We start from the raw sequence: 24979 nt of genomic DNA on the forward strand, positions 1-24979 counted from the left end.
TCTTCGTCAGCAGAGACTCTGTTTTCTCCTTTTTCCAAGTTTCCCAAGAAAGTTTTGTATAAAACAGTAGGTGTTTACTAAAGACTTCCATTTAACTTAAACTAACTGTACCGGTCAAAATAAGTTTTTACACCCAGACCTGCCTTCTCAGGAGCCGTTGTTCGGCTTGTCTTAGAAACAAAGGTTCAGTCACAAGTCTTGAAAGTTTTACCATTTAAATGTCTCTGAAGCTGCATGTTCCTCTTCGTTCCCTGAAGTGGATTTTCCCACGTTGCAGCGTAAGGACCCTTCCAGGTCACACACCCACCTCTTTTACCAGCTCTCACCATCTCTGGAGAATAATCACCCATCTCCCTAAATTGGTACCCAAGGGTCTTCACCCTTCAGATTCTAGTTGTTTCCCCGGTAATACTGAACAATTGTGTCTTCTTAGATACCTTTCTATGAGCTACTTCTTTCATACATGCTTTCATAACTTGGTTATCATAGGATGAATATATGTAAGTCATATGCCTTATATAAATATACATGCATTTGAACGAGCCAAATATTTAGAGATCCTAACATTCCAAATACATATTTGTGTTTTCTTTTGTTAATTTTGTAATCATTTTTTTATAAGTCGGTTTTTCCTCAGGGACTTACAAAGGGCTCCAGGACTCTTAGAGTTACTACCTAGATATTTCAATAATAAAGATTCGAATTTATTGGTGGAGAGAACCAGGGTGGGGAGGACAAACTATGAAAATAGATTTTATTTCTGGTTCTGTGGCTGACTTGTACCATGCCTAATATACTACAATTACATGCAAACTTGATTTTCAAAATTATCTATTGAGTGAAATGCATTTGGTGAATTACGTAAATTACATATTTTATGTAAATATGTATGTATTTGAATGACAGAATAATTTCTAGATCTTGACATTCCAAATATGTGATTGTTTTTCTTTTATTACTCATGAAATTTTAGTTTGACTTTCCAAACTACCAATGAGTGGGCGATAACATGACAAATGCCAGTTCATATTAAAATACTTCCTGGTATTTTGTTCCTGCAATTTTAATTTAGCAATTTTAGTGATTAATGTTATACCTTTACAGTGATCTGTGATGCACCAAGTTAACAGAGTAATATGGTTCAGATATTCATTTAACTGTGTCGACCAATAAATTTGAGAAGGGCATAAAAGGGTGTGTTGCCTGCACAATTTACACTGAGTCACGCACTATCTCCACAACCTCCTTATGGTTCTCAGTCAGGGGTTACACACGGAAAGTTTTAATTCGGAAAGTGATTTTTGTTACATTTTGTTATTTGTTTGGCTCAGGAGAGGCAGAGGACTCTGATTCTCTGTTTGTCTGTGTTTCTGTGGGATATGCCAGAAACAAAGGCAGCATCATCGAGCGCTTTGGGTTTTGGTTTCCCGAAGGTATCAGCACACAGGGGGTGAAGTTTAGTGTGGAGTTTCTTTTTTTTTTTTTTAAAAATGATGGCCTTCTTTTTTTTAAAAAAATATATTTTATTGATTTTTTTTTACAGAGAAGAAGGGAGAGGGATAGAGAGTTAGAAACATCAATGAGAGAGAAACATCGATCAGCGCCTCCTGCACACCCCCTACTGGGGACATGCCTGCAACCAAGGTACATGCCCTTGACCAGAATCGGACCTGGGACCCTTCAGTCTGCAGGCCGACGCTCTATCCACTGAGCCAAACCAGCTAGGGCTGGAGTTTATTCTTATTCTTTAAGCTGTACAGTGACTCTGAAACGTCTGGAATTACCGAGGAGTGGTATGAATGACTGCTAGCGCCCAGGAAGTGCTACTAAAACTACCAAACTGAGTTACTAGAACAAAATCAATACCTAGGGATGACCTCACAAAAAATGAGAAGGATTAAAGAGGACCACATTGTCCTCCCTCCTCTCTACTCCAATGGATTTCTCAAATTATAAATATTAGTTGAGCCTCAGAATCAGATGCCTCAATGTGTTAGTTAATAAGCTGGGGTAGGTTTGCCAGTTCTCTCAATTTCTGGTCAAGAGAGTACCCGTGACCTACAATAAGGCACACTATGGAACCCAAACATATTTATAGAGCCTTCGCATAGAAAGTGATTGTAGAATGAATTTCAGACCTTCATGTAACACCCATTACAAATGGCCTTCTGGGATCTCCTCTAACACCTGAGCAACCAAGGTTTTATTGCTGCAAAAGGCAAGTCTCTCTTATTTCCAGCAGCTCCAATTATTAGGTCTCTTTTGTTAGCTGATCTGAAATATACCTCCCTCTAACTTCGAACAAGCCGCCCTGCTTTTGTTCCCCGGAGCCACATGGACATCTAACATCACTTCCACCTGTCAGTTCTTTCTATATGTGAAATTGGTCAGCATGTCACCCGAGTGTTTTCTCCGCTCAGTGCAGTCTTCTGCAGTTGCTTTAACACGTCCTCTTATGATTCATACATCATTGATCACTGGTTTGACCAGCACAGAGGCAAGGACAGCTGTTTTCTCATTCATTTTGAATACTTTACTTTTGTAATGCAGCCTACTTGAAAATGCATGTTTCTGGTAATGATGAATAGTATTGATACTTACTGAATTTGAACATAACTAAAGTTCTAATTTGTGCTGTTACATAACATTTTCCCCATCATATACTCAGTTGATTTAAAAAAATATTTTTATTGATTTCAGAGAAGAAGGAAGAGGGAGAGAGAGAGAGAAACATCAATGATAAGAGAGAATCATTGATTGGCTGCCTCCTGCATGCCCCCAATGGGGATCGATCCCGCAACCTGGGCATGTGCCCTTGACCAGAATCGAACTCGGGACCCTTCAGTCCACAGGCCGACGCTCTATCCACTGAGCCAAACCGGCTAGGACTCAGTTGATTTTATTTGAATCTAAGTTCAGGATATTTTATATTTTGATTTTATCTTGTATTTAACCTATTAGTGTCCATTCTGTTGCTGTAGTTTGGGATTTGATGGAGTCATTCACTGTGTTAGTTAGCCTTCCTTGTTCATATTATCTTTGCATTTGAGAATCATGCTACTTCACCCATCATTGACAAAAGTATTTATCTGGTCGAGGTAACAACAGAGCAGAGAGAAACCAGAGGTCCTTCTGTACTCTAACAATGATTGAGTATACTTTCTCTACTCTAACAATGATTTGAGTATGATTTTCTGTACTCTAACAATGATTTGAGTATACTCTTTGGCTATAATCATTGAACTCAAATCATATTTACATTATTCAACATATGTGCCTCTAAGAGCTTTTGTTGGTGATGGAGAGGGGAATGTAAAGGGGATTAACTGGGAAAGGGCACAAAGGAGATTTCTAGAGTAATGAAAATGTACAGTATCTGGATGACATGTGTGGTTTCTATGGGCAAAGACTTGTCAAAACTTCTGAAACCTTTTATTAAAGATCTGTGCATTTCACTATTTAAATTACTAATTAATTTAAATTAATTGTAAAACTCATTTAGCATGTAAATTCGCTTGGATTACCAACTATTAAGAAGTAAAAATCAGCTTCACAAGTTAAAATCTTGAGGTTTCGAATATTGAAATGACTTTGTCAGTCTTTGACAGTGATGAAATCCAAAATAAGATGTAGAACTCAACCACTGTTTTGTATGAATTTCTTTTTCAACTCATCCTTTGAATAATACTTCTCTAGGGTGTGGGATGGGAAAGTTTCTGCTAAGTAGTCTACTTTGATATTCAGAAAAAGATGGGTAGTAACACTACTGTATGTTAGTAACATGTTTTCAATAGGTTTTGCCTTTGTTCTATTTCTAAGCTCTTGGACAGTTGGAATCTGTAAATGGGTTAGCAACACAATGTATTCAGTTAGTGTTTATTTGGAGTGAAGAAAGTTAGGTGTCAAATTACCTACTTTATCCATTGAGTACTCTTTATAAACCGCTCCTCTGAAGGACTTTTCCTTTTAGAGGTGATATTGTGTGCCAGTCATCCATGGTGTAAGAAGCTATGAGCTATGATTATGTTTTGGAACCACATATATTCATTCATTAGTAAGGTGGTGATCACTACAATAGAATATAATGAAACGGAGAAGACTTGTTTTTCAGTGGTGTAGTGAAAGCATGCACATATTCTCCACTTTTTATTTTGAAATAATACTTTACACCTATGTGGCAGTTTTTATTCTTCATGATGGTTTTGCACATCTTGTATAATTTTTTCCTCTCAAGAAATTGGAACATATCTTATTAGGATTAAGATTCTGAACATTGGATGGTGAAGTAATTAGAGGAAGGTCACACTACGGTAATCTAAATCCTTCACTCCATTCAAGACCTAGGTCAAAATTATATTTCCTCAGTGAATCTGCTCTTCACTTTCCTTATCCTAAGATAATTTTCCCAATTAAAGACAATTTCCTAAGCAATTTTGTGTACTGCTCACATTATATTAGTCGTGTCTCATCTGCCTTATATTTGTTCTTAATCTCCTTTTTGGACATGTATTATGTTTTCCTAGCCATATTGTAAATTCTTCTACTTCTCTTATGTCCTTCCATCCCCTGTGTTCATGGTATAGAGCCAGATGAACAGGGCCTTCTTAATAAATGCTTTCTGAACAATGGATGCCCTTAAAATTAAATTGTATAATATAAACAAAATTCCACAAGTAGTGTGTGGCCCATTATATAATCATAACTGGTTGGATAAGATCACTTGGGAATAATGTGAGCAAATTGATTATATGATTAATAGTAACTCCACATTTTCAGTACAGATTGTTAATTGGAATATTTTCGTTCTGCATTTGGTAGGTTTTCCGAGTTCTAGTATGAAATCTTTAGAAACTTGTAAGTTGATGGTCTTTTAGTGAAGCAACAGGGTGTTGGGGAAAAGATGTATGATAACATCGGTTGACTTTAATCTGAGGCTTTGTCACTTCTCCAACCCCCCTGCCCTGCTATGAAGGGTGTATGTGGCTTAGCAAAGTACATGGGATGCGATATGCGCTTAATAAGGGCAGATTCATTGTTTAACGTTACCTCATTGTTATATTTTATAGTTTTGTTCTTTTTAACAAGTAAGTTTTAAAGTAATATGAAATCATATATGTTTTTTGAAGAAATTTAGGGAAGTATAAAGGAAAGGAAGCAAGAACTCACCTTGATGAAAAACGACATGCCTATAATGTAATGACATTTAATTTTTATGCAAGCCTTATAAAAAACTCATTCTCATTTTTATTAATTCATTTGTTAACCTAATCTTTTCCTTTTTTTGTGTGTATGAATCTAACAAGCATTTATTTTTTTTATTTTTTTATTTTTTAATATATTTTATTGATTTTTCACAGAGAGGAAGGGAGAGAGATAGAGAGAGCTAGAAACATCGATGAGGGGGGAGACAATAAAACCATCAACAAATATAAAATATGATGTGTGACAGTGATAATGCCATGACTGAGATGTGAGGCAGGTGATGGCAGTCCTTTAGAGCGGGTGACATTGATCTGAGGAGGTGATATTGTACCAGCAATCAGAAAGGACTGAGGGAGCAAGCGCAGTGGCCAACTTGGGTAAGGTAACTCCAGGCAAAGAAATAATAGCAAGTTTATTCCAGGTCCAGCAGGTGGAGTAAAAACTCGATGGGGACTGGATCTTTAGCTCTGCAAAAACCCTGTGCTCTAACTTGGAAACTGGGAGTGCTGCTCGTCTGTTGTTCTTAGGGGATTAAATTCTGATCTTCCATTTAATCCATGTTACCTTGTCCTCTGCTTACATTACTAGCTTAATTAAGACTTGGATCTTGTGTTAATGCTTTTGTTTTCTTTGCATACAGAAAAGCTATTTTATAACCCAGACTCGTAATCACCTGGAGGAAGCACTGCTGCAGAGAATGTTCGAAACAGAGAACTCCAGTTCTAAAGTGTAGGCGTTTTCAAGCCAGCGGAGTTTAGAAGGAACTGCTCAGCAGGGCTAGGAAGTAGGAAGACTTCCTGAGTCATATTTCTTTTTAAAAAATATATTTTTACTGATTTCAGAGAAGAAAGGAGAGGGAGAGAGAGACAGAAACATCAATGATGACAGAGAATCATTGATTGGTTGCCTTCTGCACACCCTATACTGGGGATCGAGCCTGCAACCCAAGCATGTACCCTGACAGGCTAATCGAACTGTGACCTCCTGGTTCACTGGTCGATGCTGAACCACTAAGCTATGCTGGCCAGGCTTGAGTCATATCTTTATGGTTTAACATCATTGTGTTTTAAATGAATTATTATAATAGCAGATGCATTTATTCAAATCCAACTGTAAAAAAATACATTTCAGGGAAATAAGAGTGGTTTTCAGATTATTTATACTTTGGCTTTTATCACTATAAGATTGAGCTGACTTTAGTAGTCATAGAACAATGAAACCACTATGAACAATTATTCACAGAATTCTTCTAATCAAAAAGCTATTTTCTCTTATGAGTGCTCAGAAGGTTGTCTCTTTATCTGAAATCTGAATAACTAGAAAATTCAAATTATCATTTTTATTCTCTGTGCTCATAGGAGGAAAGTATTTCTCATAGAAAGAGATAACAGTTAAAGATGACTTAAAATAAAACTACAATGGACATAAGGTAAATTTAAATCAAGTTAAGATCCTGTTAAATGCCTTATATCTCTATAAACCATATAACGGTTAACAATTGTTTAATCCAATAGTGATCACAATTGGAAGTAAAATGACTATTGAGTAGAGAAAAGTTAAATTACGGTTAGTACAGCTTTAGTGTTATTTAAATTCCTTATTGCTTCCCACTTCTCTGGAATTGGTAATGTAAACTTGGCTCATTGGAACCATCAAAGAAACAGTGTATTCTCAATCTATTCCCAATCATCATTACTAATATGTACTTACTATATCTCGTGAGGGCTTTAGGATTAGTGAAAATATCTATATGATCATGTAACGGAAGAACTAAAAAGTCCATCTGCTTTTTTTCCCAAGCAATTCCTTCATACTTTTTCTTAACAAAGATGACTTCCATATTTTCAAACCACTTCCATACACTTTATGCATAAATCCAAATTCTGGCTTCTGGGTTAGTATAAAAGACATAGAAAAGCTGAATTTCTAGGGTATAATTTGTCCAGAGGATTTATATTATAATACAGTAGCCTTTTTACTGAAAAATAATTATCGTTGAGAAGAGAACTAGTAAGGTTTTTTCTTTTGCAATGTTGATGTCTGATCATCTCTGACTCGGTCTAGAATTAGAAAATTTTCTGTAGAAAAATGGATATCAGAGCCTTGCCCGTCTGTGATTTATGTGGCATTTGACTTACGTGTTTCAAGCTGTAGTCGTTCACAATTTAAGCACTTCTCACCACCAAGCAATCAGGAAATATAACATCTTTTAATTTGAGACCTCTGAGTTGGCCGTACATGGAGATGTCGGGGGAGTTTTGTGGTAGCCACATGCTCCAGGCATCTAAGCATGTGGTACAACAGGAATGAACCCTTCCATTTCATTGACAACATGTGTTACATATTATTATGTTTCTGGCCTCTAGTTTTTAATGTCTTGGTGACAGGATCTATATTGGGGAAAGGATTGTCTGGGCTAACTTTCTGTGTAATAATCGTTTGGATTAAATTGTTATTTTCCATGCAAATCTAAATAAGATGCAGGCACTATGGGTGCCAAGGATTTCTGTGTGAAGCAGGGGTAGGAATAACAAAGGAGCCTGCTCTGCGTTAGTGGTGAGAAAGCATCTCTTGGAGGTGAACACATACACATACTCAAATCGGGTTTCGGATAAATGTGTTGGTTGAACATGGATGACCCCTAACCATTGCCAGCAACCAGATGTGCATCCCTGCAGGTCCATGTAGCAAATGGGTTGGGGGGGGGGTGTTTGGAAATACAGTACTCAATTTCTATGGTGGTTTGAGAGCCACAGACAAGGAAGTAGTCTGCCTTGAGGTTATTCTGATAAAATAGGGCTGTCTGAAATTCTTTGTCTCAACCTTATCCAAACTTGGAAATTATCTTCCATATTTTTTTGTTTCCCTGTCTCTCCCCACCACCCCATACCCCCCGCTTTTTTTTTTTTTTTTTGGCTTATGCAAGTAGCAGTGTAATAAAAGGTCCCAGACTCTCAGAATGAGACCCCATGTTAATTTATTCCTGGAAGATGCCAGCCTAGGGAAAAAAAATGTTAACTTCTTTTCCTACTCAAAAATATGCTATTTGAGCACTACCCTCTTTTATGTATACAGTGGGGCCTTGACTTAAGAGTTTAATTCGTTCCGAGACCGAGCTCGTTAAGGAGCTCGTTAGCTCAAATTACTCTATCAACTCAATGCAAAAAATCTGCCGAGAGACAGCTGGTATCTCAAAAAACTTGTTAGTCGGGACACTCGTAAGTCAAGGCCCCACTGTACTAATTTAAGTTCTGGATAAGATAATAAAGTTTAAAAGGCATTCCACCTTTCACAGTGTGTAAATAATAGTGGTTACCAGTGGCTCAGTGGTAATTGTTGTCTATCTGCATGGGACCATCAAGATTCTTATGAGACATCTTTTGAATATTTTCCTTTGTTTGCCTTTTGATCCTGTAGGAATTCCCATAGTTTTTCATTCTTGACCTAGAGCTGATTCCATTGTATTTCCATTGTCCTTTTCTTGGTTTGCACCCTGAGACGCTCAGGAAAAGAAAAATTCTTGGCCAGATTCTTAGACCTTTGCTTGAGGCCAAGCTCCGTGAACACCCATGAAGCAAAGACCACTGTGGTGAAGGGAAAGCACATAGTTGTCCTTCTGAATCCTGGCTGCTTGTTGTAGGAATTTAGAATGCGGAACAACAGTCAGTCTGGAGAATGTAAATTGTAGCTGGGTCAGGAGGATCCTTCCGTACAGCAACTCCAGTGCGTGTAAGGGATGAGTGCACGTGTAATTTTATTGGAGGACAAATGAGTGAGAAGCCACACTCAGGAGAAGAGGCAGAAGGGGAGTGATCCCCTCACTGAAATGATCATGCTTCTCACTGATTTGTTTCCCTAATTGCCTCTAACCATTTGTTTCCCTAATTGCCTTTGTGGATTTTGAGTAATAGTTTTCTGTTCAGATAGGATGAAGGAAAGGGAACTATATTGGCTAACACATGCTTCCTCGCCAGATGGGACTTTTTCCTAAAATGAAGTTGGAACCATCCTCCCCATAAGCTCTGTTATAAGCCATATGAAAACAGAGCTAAGGAAGTCCTTGGTTTGAGGGTAGCATTAGGACACTAGTCACCATTTAAATGTTTTCATGTCTCTTTATTGTGGAGATTAACAAACGTTCTGTTATGTTACTGTAAAAGGTAGAGCCCATCGGTGTGATTGTTGGTAGAAACTACCGTGTTACAGAAGGACCTGATTTGGATGTCCTTAGAATTGACAGCAACTCACTCTTGGTGCATCATCTGAAAGCATTTTCTGAGAAAATGAAACTTTCATTTTTAAAACCTGTCATTTTGAAATGTGTCTGCAATGCCTTAACTTTATCGGCAAGGAAAGAGCCACAGCAGTGCCGATGCTGCCTTTTCCTGTCCTCTATACTCTGCCTGTCCTGTCTTCAGTCTGGGTGTGACCAATCGGATATTACAGTTGTGTCTCTGGAGGTTGAGTGTGTTGACTTCGGCCTCTTCTCATGCAGGAAACAATGTCATGAGAACCATCCATGGGGTGGGAGAGATGATGACCCAGATGGTGCTCAGTCGAGGCTCTATCTTCCCCATGAGTGTGCCTGACGTTCAGCCGAGTATCCACCCCAGCAAGCAGGGGAGCCCCGCCGAGCAGGAGGACGTGACCGTGATGGACACCAAGCTGAAGATTATTGAGATTCTGCAGGTATGTTGCCTATTGAAAGCAAGGTGACCAATACCTAACTGTACCGATTCCTTTAATTTCTTATACTTTTTGCTTCAGATCACTTTGTAAATACTCTGAAATGCTATGATCTAATTTTATTTTAAGATAATGACAAGCCTGGTAAGAAATCTCACACTGACACTATTTAATATATTAATTACATATTTTCATTAAATATATTAATGATGACATCTAGCAATATGGAGTGCTTTGAGAGGGACAAAACCTCTTTCCCATGTATTTTCTTGTTTAGTATTAACCCTAATTTACTTTTACCTTCATTTAAGATGGATTTCATATCTGGCAAAATTAATGATTGAATTCTAGCCCTTTTTCTATTTTTTAATTGAGTTGGGCATGTGATTCCATGTATCCAAGTTTGTCATTGTATCAAGAAACTTAAATATAATTTAATTTGTTATTAACAAAAATGTTGATAATTGGTTTTAATTGATTTTAGTATTTTATATGAATGATTATCTCTTTTTGTATTTTTGTTTCCAAGAAGCCAGGAATAACATGGGTATAACATATATAAAATCATATATATGTAATGCATATTTTTATATATAAATAAATATATATAAATGTATATAAATTAACCTAGCTCTATGAATTTTAAGGAGGTAAATTATCATTCCATTGGTTTAGTGAATAAATTTCCTATTATTAATAGCTATGAATTCTTTTTTAAAAAAATATATTTTATTGATTTTTACAGAGAGGAAGGGAGAGGGATAGAGAGTTAGAAACATCGATGAGAGAGAAACATCGATCAGCTGCCTCCTGCACACTCCCCACGGGGATGTGCCTGCAACCAAGGTACATGCCCTTGACCGGAATCAAACCCGGGACCCTTGAGTCCGCAGGCCAACGCTCTATCCGCTGAGCTAAACCGGTTAGGGCAATAGCTATGAATTCTTAACATTTTTTTTTAAAGTTTGAAAAGTAATTTTATGATACTTCAATTATATGTGTATAGCATTTATTCCCGGTTTGGAGAATAAAGCCTGGAGTTTTCAAGGGTACATTAAGATTCTGGATACAGTTTACTGTCTTCCATCATAATTTAAAGTAGACTGAGCTACCAGAAGTGGGTTAGTAGTCCAGGAAGGGCCTGTACATTTTTATTTAAAGTAATTAGATTTATAGTCACAAAAGGTTTTACAGTTCCTCCAGGAATTCAAAGGGCTGAATCTGAGAAATATTGGCAGGCCTCCCAACACTGTGCTCATCAGTCTGCTCTGGTGTGGCTCAGTTGTTCGGGCATCGTCCTGGACACCGACGGTTGCCGGTTCTATTCCCAGTCAGGGCACATGCCTAGGTAGCGGCACCATCCCCAGTAGGGGGTGTGTAGGAAGCCACCGGTAAGTGTTTCTCTCTCCCTCTCCCTTCCTCTCTCACTAAAAATCAATAAGCTATTTTTTAAAAAACCCCTTAGTCTTCCTGTTCTGAAACTGAGAGAGGTTGCGATCCCCCAACCTGTGGACCAAATGAGCCCACAACCCTAGTTCTGGTTGAACTTCTGGTCTCTGTTTTGTGTGTGTCTGTGTCTGTGTCTGATTCACCATGTCTGTGTTCCTAGGTGCTGTTCTTGAATGTGTTTCTTTCTTAGAACATCCTCTTAAAGAATGTCTTTGGGGCCATGTTCCTTATGCAAGTCCCCTGCTTTCTGCTGGCTCTCCCTCCTCACTCAGGGACTTCCTTTCTTTTCCCCATCACTTTACGCATCTCTCCTTTTTTGGTCTAATTTCTCTCTTATTTTCTCTCTCTATCTATATATATAAATGGCTAATATGCAGAGTGCCCCTGCGGGAGTTTGACTGGGAGACCAGTAGTTCTATTGCTCGTTATGATGTGCACTGACCACCAGGGGGCGGCACGGAATGAAGGAAGGCCCTGGCCGGTGGCCGGCAGCTGGCAGGTGGCAGCCAGCAGCCGGGGAAGGGAGGCCCCGGCCAGCAGCCAGAAGGAAGGCCCCAGCTGGCAGCTGGAAGGCCCTTATTGGCCCTGATCACCGGCCAGGCCTAGGGATCCTACCCATGCACGAATTTCGCCCTCTCTCAACACTCTTTCTCTGTCTTTGTTTTCATTCTTCTCATCTTCCATTGGTTGCTCATAATTACATATAGGGTGGGGCAAAAGTAGGTTTACAGTTGTGAGTATGTGAAACACAGAGTCTATTCTTGTATTATTTATTCATTTTTATTTTCTATACAAATAGCTATAAACCTACCTTTCCCCAGCCTTGTATGTTAGAGGAAGATAATTTTTTTACATTGGTTATATTTATAAAATACTAGAGGCCCAGTGCACAAAAATTTGTGCACTCAGGGGGGTCCCTCAGCCCAGCCTGTGCCCTCTCGCAGTCTGGGACCCCTTAGGGGATGATCACTGCTGGCTTAGGCCTGCTCCCCGGGGTTTTGGGCCTAAGCTGGCAGTCAGACATCCCTCTGGCAGACCGGGAGCCCTCGGGGGATGTCCACTTGCCAGTGGGGAGCAGGCCTAAGCTTCAGTCGGACATCCTTAGCGCTGCTGAGGAGGCGGGAGAGGCTCCCACCACCACCGCTGTACTGGCAGCCATCAGCCTGCCTTGTGGCTGAGCAGAGCTCCCCCTGTGGGAGCACACTGACCACCAGGGGGCAGCTCCTGCATTGAGCGTCTGGCCCCTGGTGGTCAGTGTGTGTCATAGTGACCAGTCATTCCCGGTCATTCTGCTGTTAGGGTCAATTTGCATATTACCCTTTTATTATATAGGATAATTCTATGAAGTCTAGTAACTTCAACTAAAAATTAATTTTTCATTAATTCATATTTTATGAATTTGTTCTTTGTATAGGTTTAAAATAAAAATGCTATTTTGTCTAAGCACTTGCACTCTCACTTCTGCTCCCACCATGCTGCTGAAAGCTGCCAACTCCACTGACCCTTTCTCAGGCCTTGTTTCCCATGTTCCGTCTCCTGCTTTGAAAACCCTGTCAGGTAGAAGCGGTTCAGACAGTCTGTGCTGCAGTGCTCACCATGTGCTAATAAAAGAGTCTCTTTGTTGTTTTCTTTCCCCTCTAGAATATATGCTTTTCCAAGGCAGGTCTTATCTCTGTGGAACCCTGTCTGTACCCTTGGCACTTCCCTCGGCACCTCGCCTAACAAATGTTTGTTGAACTTAAGTGACCATAGCTGACATGGAGCATGTGTGCTGCCCATAAGGGGCATAAAGGTCTAGGTGAAAGGGATTAGGAAGAGGGAGAGGGAGAGAGCGAGGGAGAGGAAAAGAGAGGAAGAGGGAGAGGGAGGGGGCAGGGGAGAGGTAAGAGGGAGAGAGAGAATGAGCTTCAATTTTGGACCTATAGGTGTAAATAAAGTGCTGGGTGAGCAAAAAAGAGAACACTTGATTTGGGCTGGGGAACCAAGAAGGTTTTACTGAAATAAAGGAATTTAAACTGGGCCTTGGAGGGTATCTCACAAGCAGGTATTGGTGAAGGAGGAGACTATTCAAGGTGTAAAGTGGACTCAGAACAAATGTGTGAAGGCGAGAGAGAAACCGTAGGCAACCTGTGCTGTTGGAACAGAGAAGTGGGAGAGAGAGGAGGAGAGAACGGGGGCAGGAGGCGGAAGGAGGGAGGAGTGCGGTGCAAGAGTGTCAGTGTGAAATAAGACGAGATGGTCGCACAAAATACCACGTTTTCTAAAATTGCTTGGCCAGTGTTTACTGTCTACATGAGACTCATGAGCGTGTAGGGGGCATGATGATAATTGTCCTGGGACAAAGGTTACTTCAGGGCCTAGGGCAGGCACACTGGCATGGAAGGTAACTGTCTAGGACCACTTCTTTATTGTTTCCCTTCTCGACTCAGAAATCCATAGAACGCATTTTTCCTTCTCTGATCTCCACTGGATTCTACACGGCATGAGTTAGCCCCCAATAGTTTCCTGATTATGTTAGCAATGTGTATGTTTGTTTTCCCAACTCGCTCATTGGCTCCTGGAGGGCTGTGGGCCAAGTGTTTGCATTCTTCATAGTGCTGAGCACAGACAGGAACCTGATGGCACTTGGTTCCTGTCAGTGCGTCAGTAAGGAGAGCAAGGACAACAGCACACACCCAAGGAAAACGAGCACCAGGGAGGCACATCCAAGGTATATGAGGATGCGCTGACTTCAGCTGCCCTGTAGAGCATAGGCCCAGGACTGATGGTGGGACAGCAGTATCCACACTACTGTAGCTGAGACCTTGGCCTTCCTGTGCATGAATGAGGGTCACAGCGCCAGCATCCTCCTCCCAGACCCAGTGGACACTCTGTGAAGTGCTCAGTGAAATGATGTCATCGTTACCGCTTCATCTAGACCCAGAGGATACCTCTACCTGAAATATTCAGAGAGTAATCATGGGAAGTTATATTTTCTTCTCTCAAAAACATGCTTTGGGATTTTATTGACATCGATTAATGAAAACACATCACTCTTCTTAGTCTTATGGCTGATGAGTGTATGCAACTGAAGCCTTTACCAATAAACATCTAACTAGTTCATGTGATATGTTGGTAGTTATGTTCTTGGTGTTGTGTAATGAATTATATTTTTTAAACATTGTGCTAATCAAAGAAAATTACTTTGTTTTGAATGTTTCTTGTAGTTTATCCTGAGTGTCCGACTAGATTACAGGATCTCCTATATGCTGTCAATATATAAGAAGGAGTTCGGAGAGAGCAATGAGAACGCTGAAACGTCTGCCAATGGCTCTCCAGATACATTAATTCCAGCAGGTACCTCCTTTGTGACAGCTTTTACTATTTGCATTTTCTTTTCCCCAGTACTTGAAAGTACATTTCATATTTTAAAACACAGTAGTATTTCTATGAGACAAAATGTAGAAATAATCCCCATAAAATGTAGAAATAATGTATGCAGACATGAAGGGACTGAGTGAGGCAGGACATTAACTAACTTGCCTCAAATGGGAGGGAGGATATTTACTGTTACTTGGTGCTTGAATGGTTTCTTTTTTAATCTTTAGAGCACTGCAAGGTGGAGGTACTGTTTATTGTGCCATTTTACAGATAAGAAAACCAAGGTCAGAGGGATCAAGTTGCTTGCTGAAGGTCATGAAAGTCGTGGAGCAGGGATTCTCTCTGAAGTCCCTCCAACTCCACAGTCTGAATCTTTTAAGCATGATGCTATTTTGGTGAAAATCCAAGGGGAATTTTTTTTTGGAGGGGGGCGGGGGGCCTGGATCAAAGAACAATGTGAAATACAGCCATGGAGAGGAAAGCTGTTTTGTAGGAAGCCAGTGCACAACTCTTGAATTAAGAGATGGCATGTCCCAGTGGTGTGAATGTGTGACTGTGGGTTTTGGTTTCCATGTGTGTTGTTTTTCACTTCTCATGGTTACAAACTATTAGTGAATTTCATTTTCCACATTTAAACAGTATAAGAATAAAGCCAACCTGTCTCTGAGTGGAGGGCCATAATGACTACAGAGCATAAAAATAATTGTGAAAACTTCCTGACTATAGAAAGTATTTTATGAAACCTAAGAAATATTAAATTGCCATTTTTCTGGATAGTGAACTATGTGTTAAAGAATCAGCCAGTGAACAGAATTCTTTTCCTGGGGACAGGGCTCGTATGCAGATATGAAACGTTCTTCTAACCACACCACTGACAACATCAGGAACCCTCCTCTTTGTACGTCAATCAATCTGACAGGAATGACTCAGTGATTTCCAGAGTTTAGTTACAGTGGATGCTAGACCAAATGTTCCCCTGTCTGGCTCCGTCCCGCCCAAAAGGCAGCGTGCCTCTGCAGACGGGGAAGCTTGCCTAAGCGAGAAGTCACTCCTGGCACGTTTGCAGCAGTGTTGTTTTTATGCTTCCCAGAAGTGCAGAACCCCAAAGGGCTGTTTCCAGGAATGGTGTGGCAGGACCAGAAAGCCTTGCTGGCGGTTGCATTGACAGTAGCATAAAAATGACTGGCTCTCAGAAGCCAGACTTCTGGAAGCAGGAGTGCTAAGTGTCAGTGAAGTGTGGGATGGAAGGTCAGGGGGGCGCCCCCAGGAAGCCAGTTGTCTCATTTACCTGATTTCTTCTTGCATTGGTTGTATTTGCAAGACAGAGCTTTCTGCGGGAGAATTCCTTTTCTCTGTTTATGTCTTGCTCTGCTTTCTTTTTATGCTTTGGAGATGAGAAATAAAGTGTGTACTTGTCATTTAAACATGTTATCTTAATCAAGGTATCTTCAAAATGTTAGTGATGGGGATGGGTGAGGAATCATGATTGGTTCATGTAAAAAAAATTAAGCACTGTGTCCCAAGAGAAGAAGGGATGGGATTTGAGAAGTAAGCTTAGGTAAAAAGACCATGCTGTTTTGGATTACCATGTAAGTCACAAGGTTCATTATAGGTATATTTTGATTCTTTCAAAAACATTATCCTTTCATGTCATCATCCATTTAAATGATGTATGTGTGTGTGTATGTTTAGTTGATGCACATATACATACACCTATATGGGTGAAGCAACTTTGTAAATGTCTTTCTGATCTTTTAAATATATCTTTGATTATAGCAATATATGTTAAAAATGTAAAATTCACTTTAAAATATTGATATCTAAGGTGGAACTGTATTATAACTTTTAAAACCTTTGATTTATGGTAATATAAAGAAATTGAGACAGAATATTTTTAGCTATATCACTATACATATTGTGACTTAATTACACTAAGATAAATAATAGATTTTTCCATTTATCTTTGCAGCTATTGTTCCTGACATAGATGAAATTGCAGCTCAGGCAGAAACTATGTTTGCTGGAAGGTACAGTAACATTTGTGTATCTTTATCTTGTGACTAAAAATTTACTTAGAATTTTATTGATATTTTGTTATTGTTCACCTCCTGTATCTATTTAATTTTAGATTATAATTTTTTTTGGCCAAAAAATGAAGCTGATAATTTACTGCAGAAGAGAAAGCATAACTTTTCTTTAGGGCAGGTAAAAAAAGCACAAGAGAACTGAGATCAGTGTATTTTCCTGAATTCTTTTCTTCTTTCCTCAAATAATGACAGCCTACCAATGACCTTTAACTCCCCTGGTAAGAATATTGCTGCATCTTACAAAACATTGCTTCCATACAGCTGAGAAATTTGAGGCAAGAAAGTCACTTCTTTCCATGTCATCATTAACTTTATATCTGAGAAATACGGATATTCTCTGCCAATTGGAAATATCCGTGATCAAAGAAGTGAAATGCCTCTGGCATGACTGCCCAGCGGCCTTGCTCTTTGTTGTTTTTAACTTGTGTCCTTTTTCAGAAATGAAAATTTCAGCCTAAAAGGAAAGTAACATGTCTAAACTACAAATGACCGAGCTCCTAGCATTCATTTTTAGTACAGATTTGCCACGCGAGCCTAAACAAGTTTATATACTAAGCCTTTTTCTTTGGTTAGAAAGACAAACAAGAATGAAAGATCAAGGGAACCAAAAAGGATTTTTATCTGTAGCAAACATTTGGCTTTGCTTTGTTTTTCTATTGTTTTGCCCATTTTTGTTGTTATCATGTGTGTTTTCCTATTCAAGTATTTCATTATTCTCGAGAAGGGAGAAGAATAAACCAGTGTCTGATTTTCACCTTAAAATAAGTGGACTTTTTATCCAGAGGAATCTTGCTCAGAGTCCAAATATGTGAAACACAGAGCTGCTGAGGGGATGGTGGGATGCGTGTGCGCATGCGTACCGCACCTCCTCAGCCCCGGCCCACCGGACACTGAGAGTTCTGTAGGCTCTAAGGCAGCGGTTCTCAACCTGTGGGTCGCAACCCCTGAAAATACATCCTGCATATCAGATATTTACATTACGATTCATAACAGTGGCAAAATTACAGTTACGAAGTAGCAACGAAAATAATTTTATGGTTGGGGCTCACCACAACATGAGGAAATGTATTAAAGGGTCGCGGCATTAGGAAGGTTGAGAACCACTGTAGGGAAGCCAATCCTTGGTGTACATCCAACCTACTATGTCTTCTCAACAGATGCTTTGGGTTGATTCACATTCCTATCTTTTTTCTTTGCCTCCTTGACTAACCCATCCCGGTGTGCCTGGGAAACAGAGCAAACGCTTAAAGCCCCACAGCCTGGAAACCCCTCCGTCCTGGACACCAGGACCAGTGGGTTGCCCCTGCTTTCATGGACAGACACAGGTTGTTCGTTGTGCTTTGTTTCCTTCTCAGTCACATGAGGGAAGAAAAAGTAAAAATGCCTTCCTTTTTTCTTCCCAATTATTTTTTTTTGGGTTGGTGTAGGTGGGGGAGTGCTATCTCGGAATGCATACACAGTTTTAACTACCAAGGGTAGGTTTGAAATAAACACAGTTTATTTTAGAATTATTTTTGGTTTTCTAGAAAGGAAAAAAATCCAGTTCAACTTGATGACGAAGGCGGCAGGACCTTTTTGCGGGTCCTCATCCATCTGATCATGCATGACTACCCTCCTCTGCTGTCAGGAGCTCTGCAGCTTCTGTTCAAGCACTTCAGCCAGAGATCGGAAGTTTTGCAGGCGTTCAAACAGGTGAGACTCCCAAAGCGCTGCTTCTAACACCCAACCTGACTCCTGGCTGCAGACTCAATGAGACTGTGCAGCTTTTCCGGGAGACACGTTCTGCTGTAAGGATAGATATGGCCTTGTCATAAGCCAAGGCGTGATCTATTTTATAAAGAGTGCCCACAGGTGATTTTAAGTTAATATCTTTAATGTAAATGACAGGCACTATGATTTAGGAAGGCACCACTAGGGGATAATGCTGTATTAGGAATTTTGTTGCAGCTGCTGCTATGTTGACCTCAGATTTACTGATAAATTTAGGTAGGACAAGCAGTAGCACTGAAATATAATGTTATGTGATTGAAAAATGTTTACATCAAAAGAAAGAAATTATTGTGGCTCTAATCTTTTTCATCATTTTTGAAGGACAGCGAATCTTGAGACTTAATGAATAATACCTAAGTGCTTACATATGTTCCACTAATATTTATTTTATTTATTAGAGCATTGGTCTTCATTAGGAAGCTTTACAAGAATATAAATTATTTTTTTCATTTTTAAAAAGTAATTATATAAATTGATATAATTGTGCATATATTTGTATGCCATATGATACATATAAGTTATGATAAAATAGAAGTTGATTTCATGAGGTTTAGACTATATTGGTATGTCCTTCCACTTATTTTTATGTTTCTACTTCTTTTAAAACAGAGAGAGTCTCAGAAAAATTAACTTTCGCAGTGAAATTAGAGTTAGGGTATCTTTTATTTCAAATCACTTTTTAGCACTTAGAAGAACTTTGTTAGGGTTCATTCCTTTTACATATGTAATTCTTTATAACATGTGAATATACTGGATAGAGTTTACAGATACTTCCAGGTAAATTTTCCCAGTCAATATACATCTAAATATTAATAAATATTCCAGTAGTATTTATCTTCAACTGATAGATAAATATGTAAAAACTTGCAATTTTAGACATAAATGAAATAGGAATACGAAAGTTCTTAAGTAAATTAAGGGATGAAATTCTTCTGTTTCCAGGTGCAATTGCTGGTGTCCAATCAAGATGTAGATAACTACAAGCAAATAAAGGCAGATCTAGACCAGCTTCGTCTAACTGTAGAAAAATCTGAGCTATGGGTTGAGAAGAGCAGCAGCTATGAGAATGGAGAAATGGGTGAAAACCAAGTGAAAGGTGGTGAAGAGCCAATTGAGGTTTGTTTTCAGTATCTAATTTGAAATAATTCAAATGATATCTTTTGAAACATAGGCCCCACAGTCAAAATTGTTTATAAAGAAATTTTTTTTCTGAGTAACAGAACATAAAATTTTCATTTGCCAAGTCAATTAACTGCTTTAACCTGCACTTTGGGTAATTCTTATCCATTGCTACCACTTCTTACCTCATCTGCCTACTTTTCCACTGAAAATCGTGTAATCCAGGAATCGGGACAATAGGAGGGAGTGAGATGGAGGAAAAAAAAGGAATGGGCTTTTAACCTAGACCTAAAAAAAAGGTGAATTTTTGTTGTCATCATTCACTGTGGCTATTTATTGCAACTTGTAAACCGTTCCTTTCATTATTGTGACAATAGTATCTAAACGGAAGGACAATATATGCTTTATTACCAACATGAAAACACCAAAAGTCTAGGTTTTATCTGAAGAGTAGTAAGATGATGATGGTAAGTCTCTGCTGTACTAGTTTTAGTTTTCAATGGAGTAATTAGTTGCTGTTTTCACATTTCACTAACTATGAAATAACCATTAAAATTTTAAAGCAGTATTTAAATGATAATTCTTAGATAGTAAGCCAGTGCCAATGTCATCATTGATGATATAGTAAATTTCTTAAAATGTCTGCATGGGCAGGTAGTTAGTCCCCACCAATTCATATATACCTACTACTAAGATTAGAATTTTTTTTTACTTCAAGTCATAGTGATGCTGTAAGTTCAAACTTGAACACAATCTTTTTATCTATTATTTCTTTCTTGCTTTCTTGCATTGGTTAGTGAGATTCTCCAGTACAATGTTAAATAGAAGTGGTGAGATTGGTCATTTTTGTCTTACTTCTCATTTTAAAGGTGATAATTTTAATATTCCACTACTGAACATAATGTTTATTTTACATTTTTTGAGGATACTCTATCAATTGAGGAAGTGTCCTTCTATTCCTATTTGGCTAATTATTTTATTTTTTACCATGAATAATTATTGACTTTAATTAGATGTTGCTAATGCATCTATCAGTATTATTTTTCTTTAATCTACTAATTTTAATAACATGAATCACAAATACAGCTTCTATCAGAGTAAGCTTGCATTCTAGAATAAAGGTATCATGTTGATATTTTTGATGTTGCTAGATCTGGTTTGTTAATACTTTGTTTAGGATTTTACATCTATGTTGTCAGTAAGATTGGTCTGTAATTTTTCTTTCTTGTACTGTTCCTGCCAGGTTTAGACTAGTTCCATTGAACAAATAAGGTGCAGAATATTACCATTTTTTGTGTGTAAGATTGGCATGATCTCTTCTGTGGATGTTTGGTTAAAATTATCTGTAAATCTGCCTGGGTCTTGGATTTAGTTTGGGGATGATTTTAATTGCAGATTAATTATTTTTAATGCTTATAAATTCATTTAAATTTTCTGTTTTGGATCAGTGATATATTTTAAGTCACATGTTTTCAAATTTATTGCTATTATTTATTCATAGTCTTTCATTATCTTCTATATCTGTAGCTTCCTACTGCCTTTTCATTCTTCATATTATTTATTTTGTCTCCTTTCTTTTCTGTGCCTCAATTTTACCACAGTTATCTATTTTATTTATCTTGTTTAAAGAACCTGCTCTTGGCTTTGTTAAGCGTCTGGATTTGGTTGCTATTTTATTATGGTTATTCTACTATTCTCTAACCTTCTATGTTGGCATGCTTTTCAGACTTTAAAACAATTTAATGGTATATTTTTCCTTTAAGAAGTTGCCTTCCACAAATTTTGACAAATGGTATTTTTATTATTGTTCAGCATTAAATATTTAAACATTTCCATTATGCTTTCTTCTTTGGCCCAGAATCACTTGGAAGTGAATTTAAAATTTTCCAAATGTATAGGTAAATTTTTTTTGTTTGTTATTGAATTCTTAATTAATGGTGGCAAGAAAATCTGGTTATGATGATATCAGTTCTCCAAAATTTTTTGAGACTTGCTTTTGGCCCATTATACCATTAAGTTTTATAAATGTTCTATGTGGCTTGAGAAGGAATGAGTACAGGATTCCTTATATATTGTGCTTAAATCATCTGTCTACTTACTACTATTTTGTTTTCTTAACATATCAGTTACTGAGATTTACTGATATTTTCTACTACAATGGTAGGTTTATAAAATTTCTCTTGTAGTTCTATTGATTTTTATTTTATATGTATTAAAAGGCTATTTTATTAGATGCGATATATTTTGTTAGATGCTATATATTTCACATTATGTTTTACTAGGAACAAAACACTTTCATCAGTTGAGAATTCTTTGACTTCTGGTTATAGTAATGCATGTTTTCTGGCTTTTTGTTGCTTCTGTTGAGAAGTTTGCTGTCTGTAGACTAGTGTCTTGCTTTAATTCTGAAACTCTAACTAAATGTATGTTAAACCTTTTTATTGCCTCCAGATCTACTAGTTTCCTTTTTATATTTCCCTTACATGGGACTTTGTGCTGAATTCGAAAAATTTCTTTAGAGTCATATGAATCTACTTAGATATGTCTTATTGGCCAATTACTCCACCTATTGACTTTTAAGTTCCAGCAATTATATTTTTCATATGTGAAATAATGTTTTTTTCAAATATATTTGGTCATTTACAATCACATTTTGTTGCTTGCTATTTTTGTGATTACATAAGGATCTTTTATAGCCTGTATGTAATAATTCCATGATCTAAATTATTTGAGAGTTTCTTATGACTCTCACTTCATTATATTTTTGGTCATCTTTGAACTGAGCTTATATATATATTTTTTAAAATAGAATTTATTTTCAGATTTAGAAAAGAACTTGTATAGAAAATACAGAACTTCCCCATATATTAATGATTCTCCCCATTTCCTCTGTTATTAATGTACCTAGGTTTGGTATATTTGTTACAATTGATGAGCCAATATCGACACATTATTATTAAAGTCCATAGTTTACTTTAGATTCATTCTTTGTGTTGTACAATTGTATGGCTTCTAACAAATACATGTCATTTATCCACCATTACAGTGTTAGACTGCCCTGAAAGTCTGCTCTGCTCTTCCATTTGTCCTTCCTCATGAACCTTGGCAACCACTGATATATTTAAAAAAAAAATATATATATATATATATATATATATATATATATATATATATATATATTGATTTCAGAGAGGAAGGGAGAGGAAGAGAGAGATAGAAACATCAATGATGAGAGAGAATCATTGATCAGCTGCCTCCTGCACAACCCCCCCACTAGGGTCAAGCCCGCAATCCAGGCATGTGCCCTTGACCAGAATTGAACCTGGGACCCTGAGTCCACAGGCTGATGCTCTATCTACTGAGCCAGACCAGCTAGGGCACCACTGATAATTTTTAGTCCCGTTGTAGTTATGCCTTCTCCAGAATTTCATATAGTTGCAGTCATACCGTATATAGCTTTTTGCAGACTGGCTTTTTTCATTTACTAATGGACATTTGAGGTTCTTCCATGTCCTTTTAGCACAGGGATGGGGAACATACGGCCTGTGGGCCATATAAGGCCTGCAAAATCATTTGATCTGGCCCTGCCAAGGCATTAGGGGTGAGTTAATTAAATGTTTGACCAAATATAGCAGGCTGATTTTTAAGTTGATAATTTTGTATTGCCCTGCGAATGATGTTATAAATATTTAAATGGCCCTTGGCGGAAAAAAAGGTTCCCCACCCCTGTTTTATAACTGGCTAGTTCATTTTTCTTTTTTTCTTTTTTATCACTGAAAAAACTCCCTTGTCTGGATGTACTACAGTTTGTTTACCCATTTATCTATTGAAGGGCATCTTGGTTGCTTCCAATTTTGAGTAAAGCAGCTCTAAACATTTGAGTAGACATTGAGCTCCTATCTTTGACTTCAGACCTGGAGGTTGAAATCTGGCATGCTTTTCTCCTTAGAGTATCTGTGATGGCCTATGGCTGTGGCCAGGGGGCACTGCTAGCCTGAGACCAAGTCAGAAGGCAGTGGTCTGGGTGAGCTCCTCAAATTTGACACTTGCTCAGAGTAAACTTACTCTCTGGCTTACAGAGCTAGTAGTATTGACATTTGCCTTCAGGGAAACTTATGTTACCTTGCAGCTTGGACCTCTCTGATCTGGCTTCAGGTTACATTTTTTTTTTCCTTTGTAGATGGAGGGTGGGCTCTTTTGGGGTCATCCTTTATTTTCTGTGAATCTAGAAATGTACTTAAAATAGGTTCTATATCTAGGATCTAGTTGTTTTGTAATAGAGGGCCATTTGCAGGTTTAAGTTCGCTATTATTGCAGAAGTCCTTGGGAATGTGTTTACTTAGATACTTAGTAATTTAAAAATATTATGAATTTAGATTCTTTAGAACTTTATATGTGGAATGACTCTGAGGCTTATGTTTAATCCAGAGAAGATTTCCGTTGCATCTGTGAGGCACTTTAAAATATGTTTTGTAACCATATGGAACAACGTTTTTGGCTTGGGAATTTTAAGGCTCCTTTATTGGGAATGCTAGTCCCAATCTTGAGATAAGTGGGCTTGTCTTTGTATATAGGAGCTCAGGAGAGTTATTCTCCCCACACCTGTTTTTATGGCTCCTGCCAGGCCAAATCCAAGACGTGCTCCTTTGCTCTTCTGTGGACCCATCTTCCCCTGCTTTATCTCTGTAGGTATCTCCTTTAGGTATTCCTGGTTCCAAGGCAGGCTCTCTGATCAGACCTTCCATCTTGCTTGGGAACCAGGCTTTGCTTCCTTTCCTTGTGTGTGTGTATGAGACATATTAAAACTCAGTGTCCAGCCCTGGCCAGTGTGGCTCAGTTGGTTCGGCATCATTCCGTGCACTGAAACGTCGCCTGTTTGATTCCCAGTCAGGGCATATGCCTGGGTTGCGGACTTCATCCCTGGTAGGGGGAGTGATCGATGTTTGCTCTGATATCAGTGCGTCTCTCTCTCTCTCTTTCTCTAAAAAAATCATTAAAAAATCTTTAAACAAAAGCAACAATAGCAACAACCTCAGTGTCCAGGTTATCAGGTACAGACTGATGCCATCAAGGCCAAAATTAAATCCAGTGTTTGATAACCCTTTTGAAAATTTGATGTCTTTCTGGCCTCCAATTGTTTCCTTCTCTTAACTTAAAGATATTTTAAATATTTTATCTATCACTCAGAAGTGTTGTACAACTCCTACTTTGTCATATTCTATATTCGACAGTTCTCAACAGTGGAAAACTCTCTTTTATTTCCAGCCCCTGTATTTATCCTTGTAATGTCTGTTCTCTGATTCCGG

The 24979-nt window shown here is 38.2% G+C and overlaps 1 protein-coding gene across 1 annotated transcript in view; it reads left to right on the forward strand.

Moving 5' to 3' along the window:
- Nucleotides 1-24979, forward strand: part of ITPR2 (inositol 1,4,5-trisphosphate receptor type 2) — a 423569-nt gene that overhangs the window by 152437 nt on the left and 246153 nt on the right. The window contains exons 22-26 of the mRNA XM_081114981.1: nt 9698-9891; nt 14544-14673; nt 16667-16724; nt 18311-18476; nt 19497-19670. Of these exons, the coding sequence (XP_080971107.1) occupies nt 9698-9891; nt 14544-14673; nt 16667-16724; nt 18311-18476; nt 19497-19670 (722 nt within the window). The remainder of the gene's footprint in view (nt 1-9697; nt 9892-14543; nt 14674-16666; nt 16725-18310; nt 18477-19496; nt 19671-24979) is intronic.

The sequence above is a fragment of the Myotis nattereri genome, assembly GCF_964212035.1.
Source record: "Myotis nattereri genome assembly, chromosome: 2".
Taxonomy (NCBI): Eukaryota; Metazoa; Chordata; class Mammalia; order Chiroptera; family Vespertilionidae; genus Myotis; species Myotis nattereri.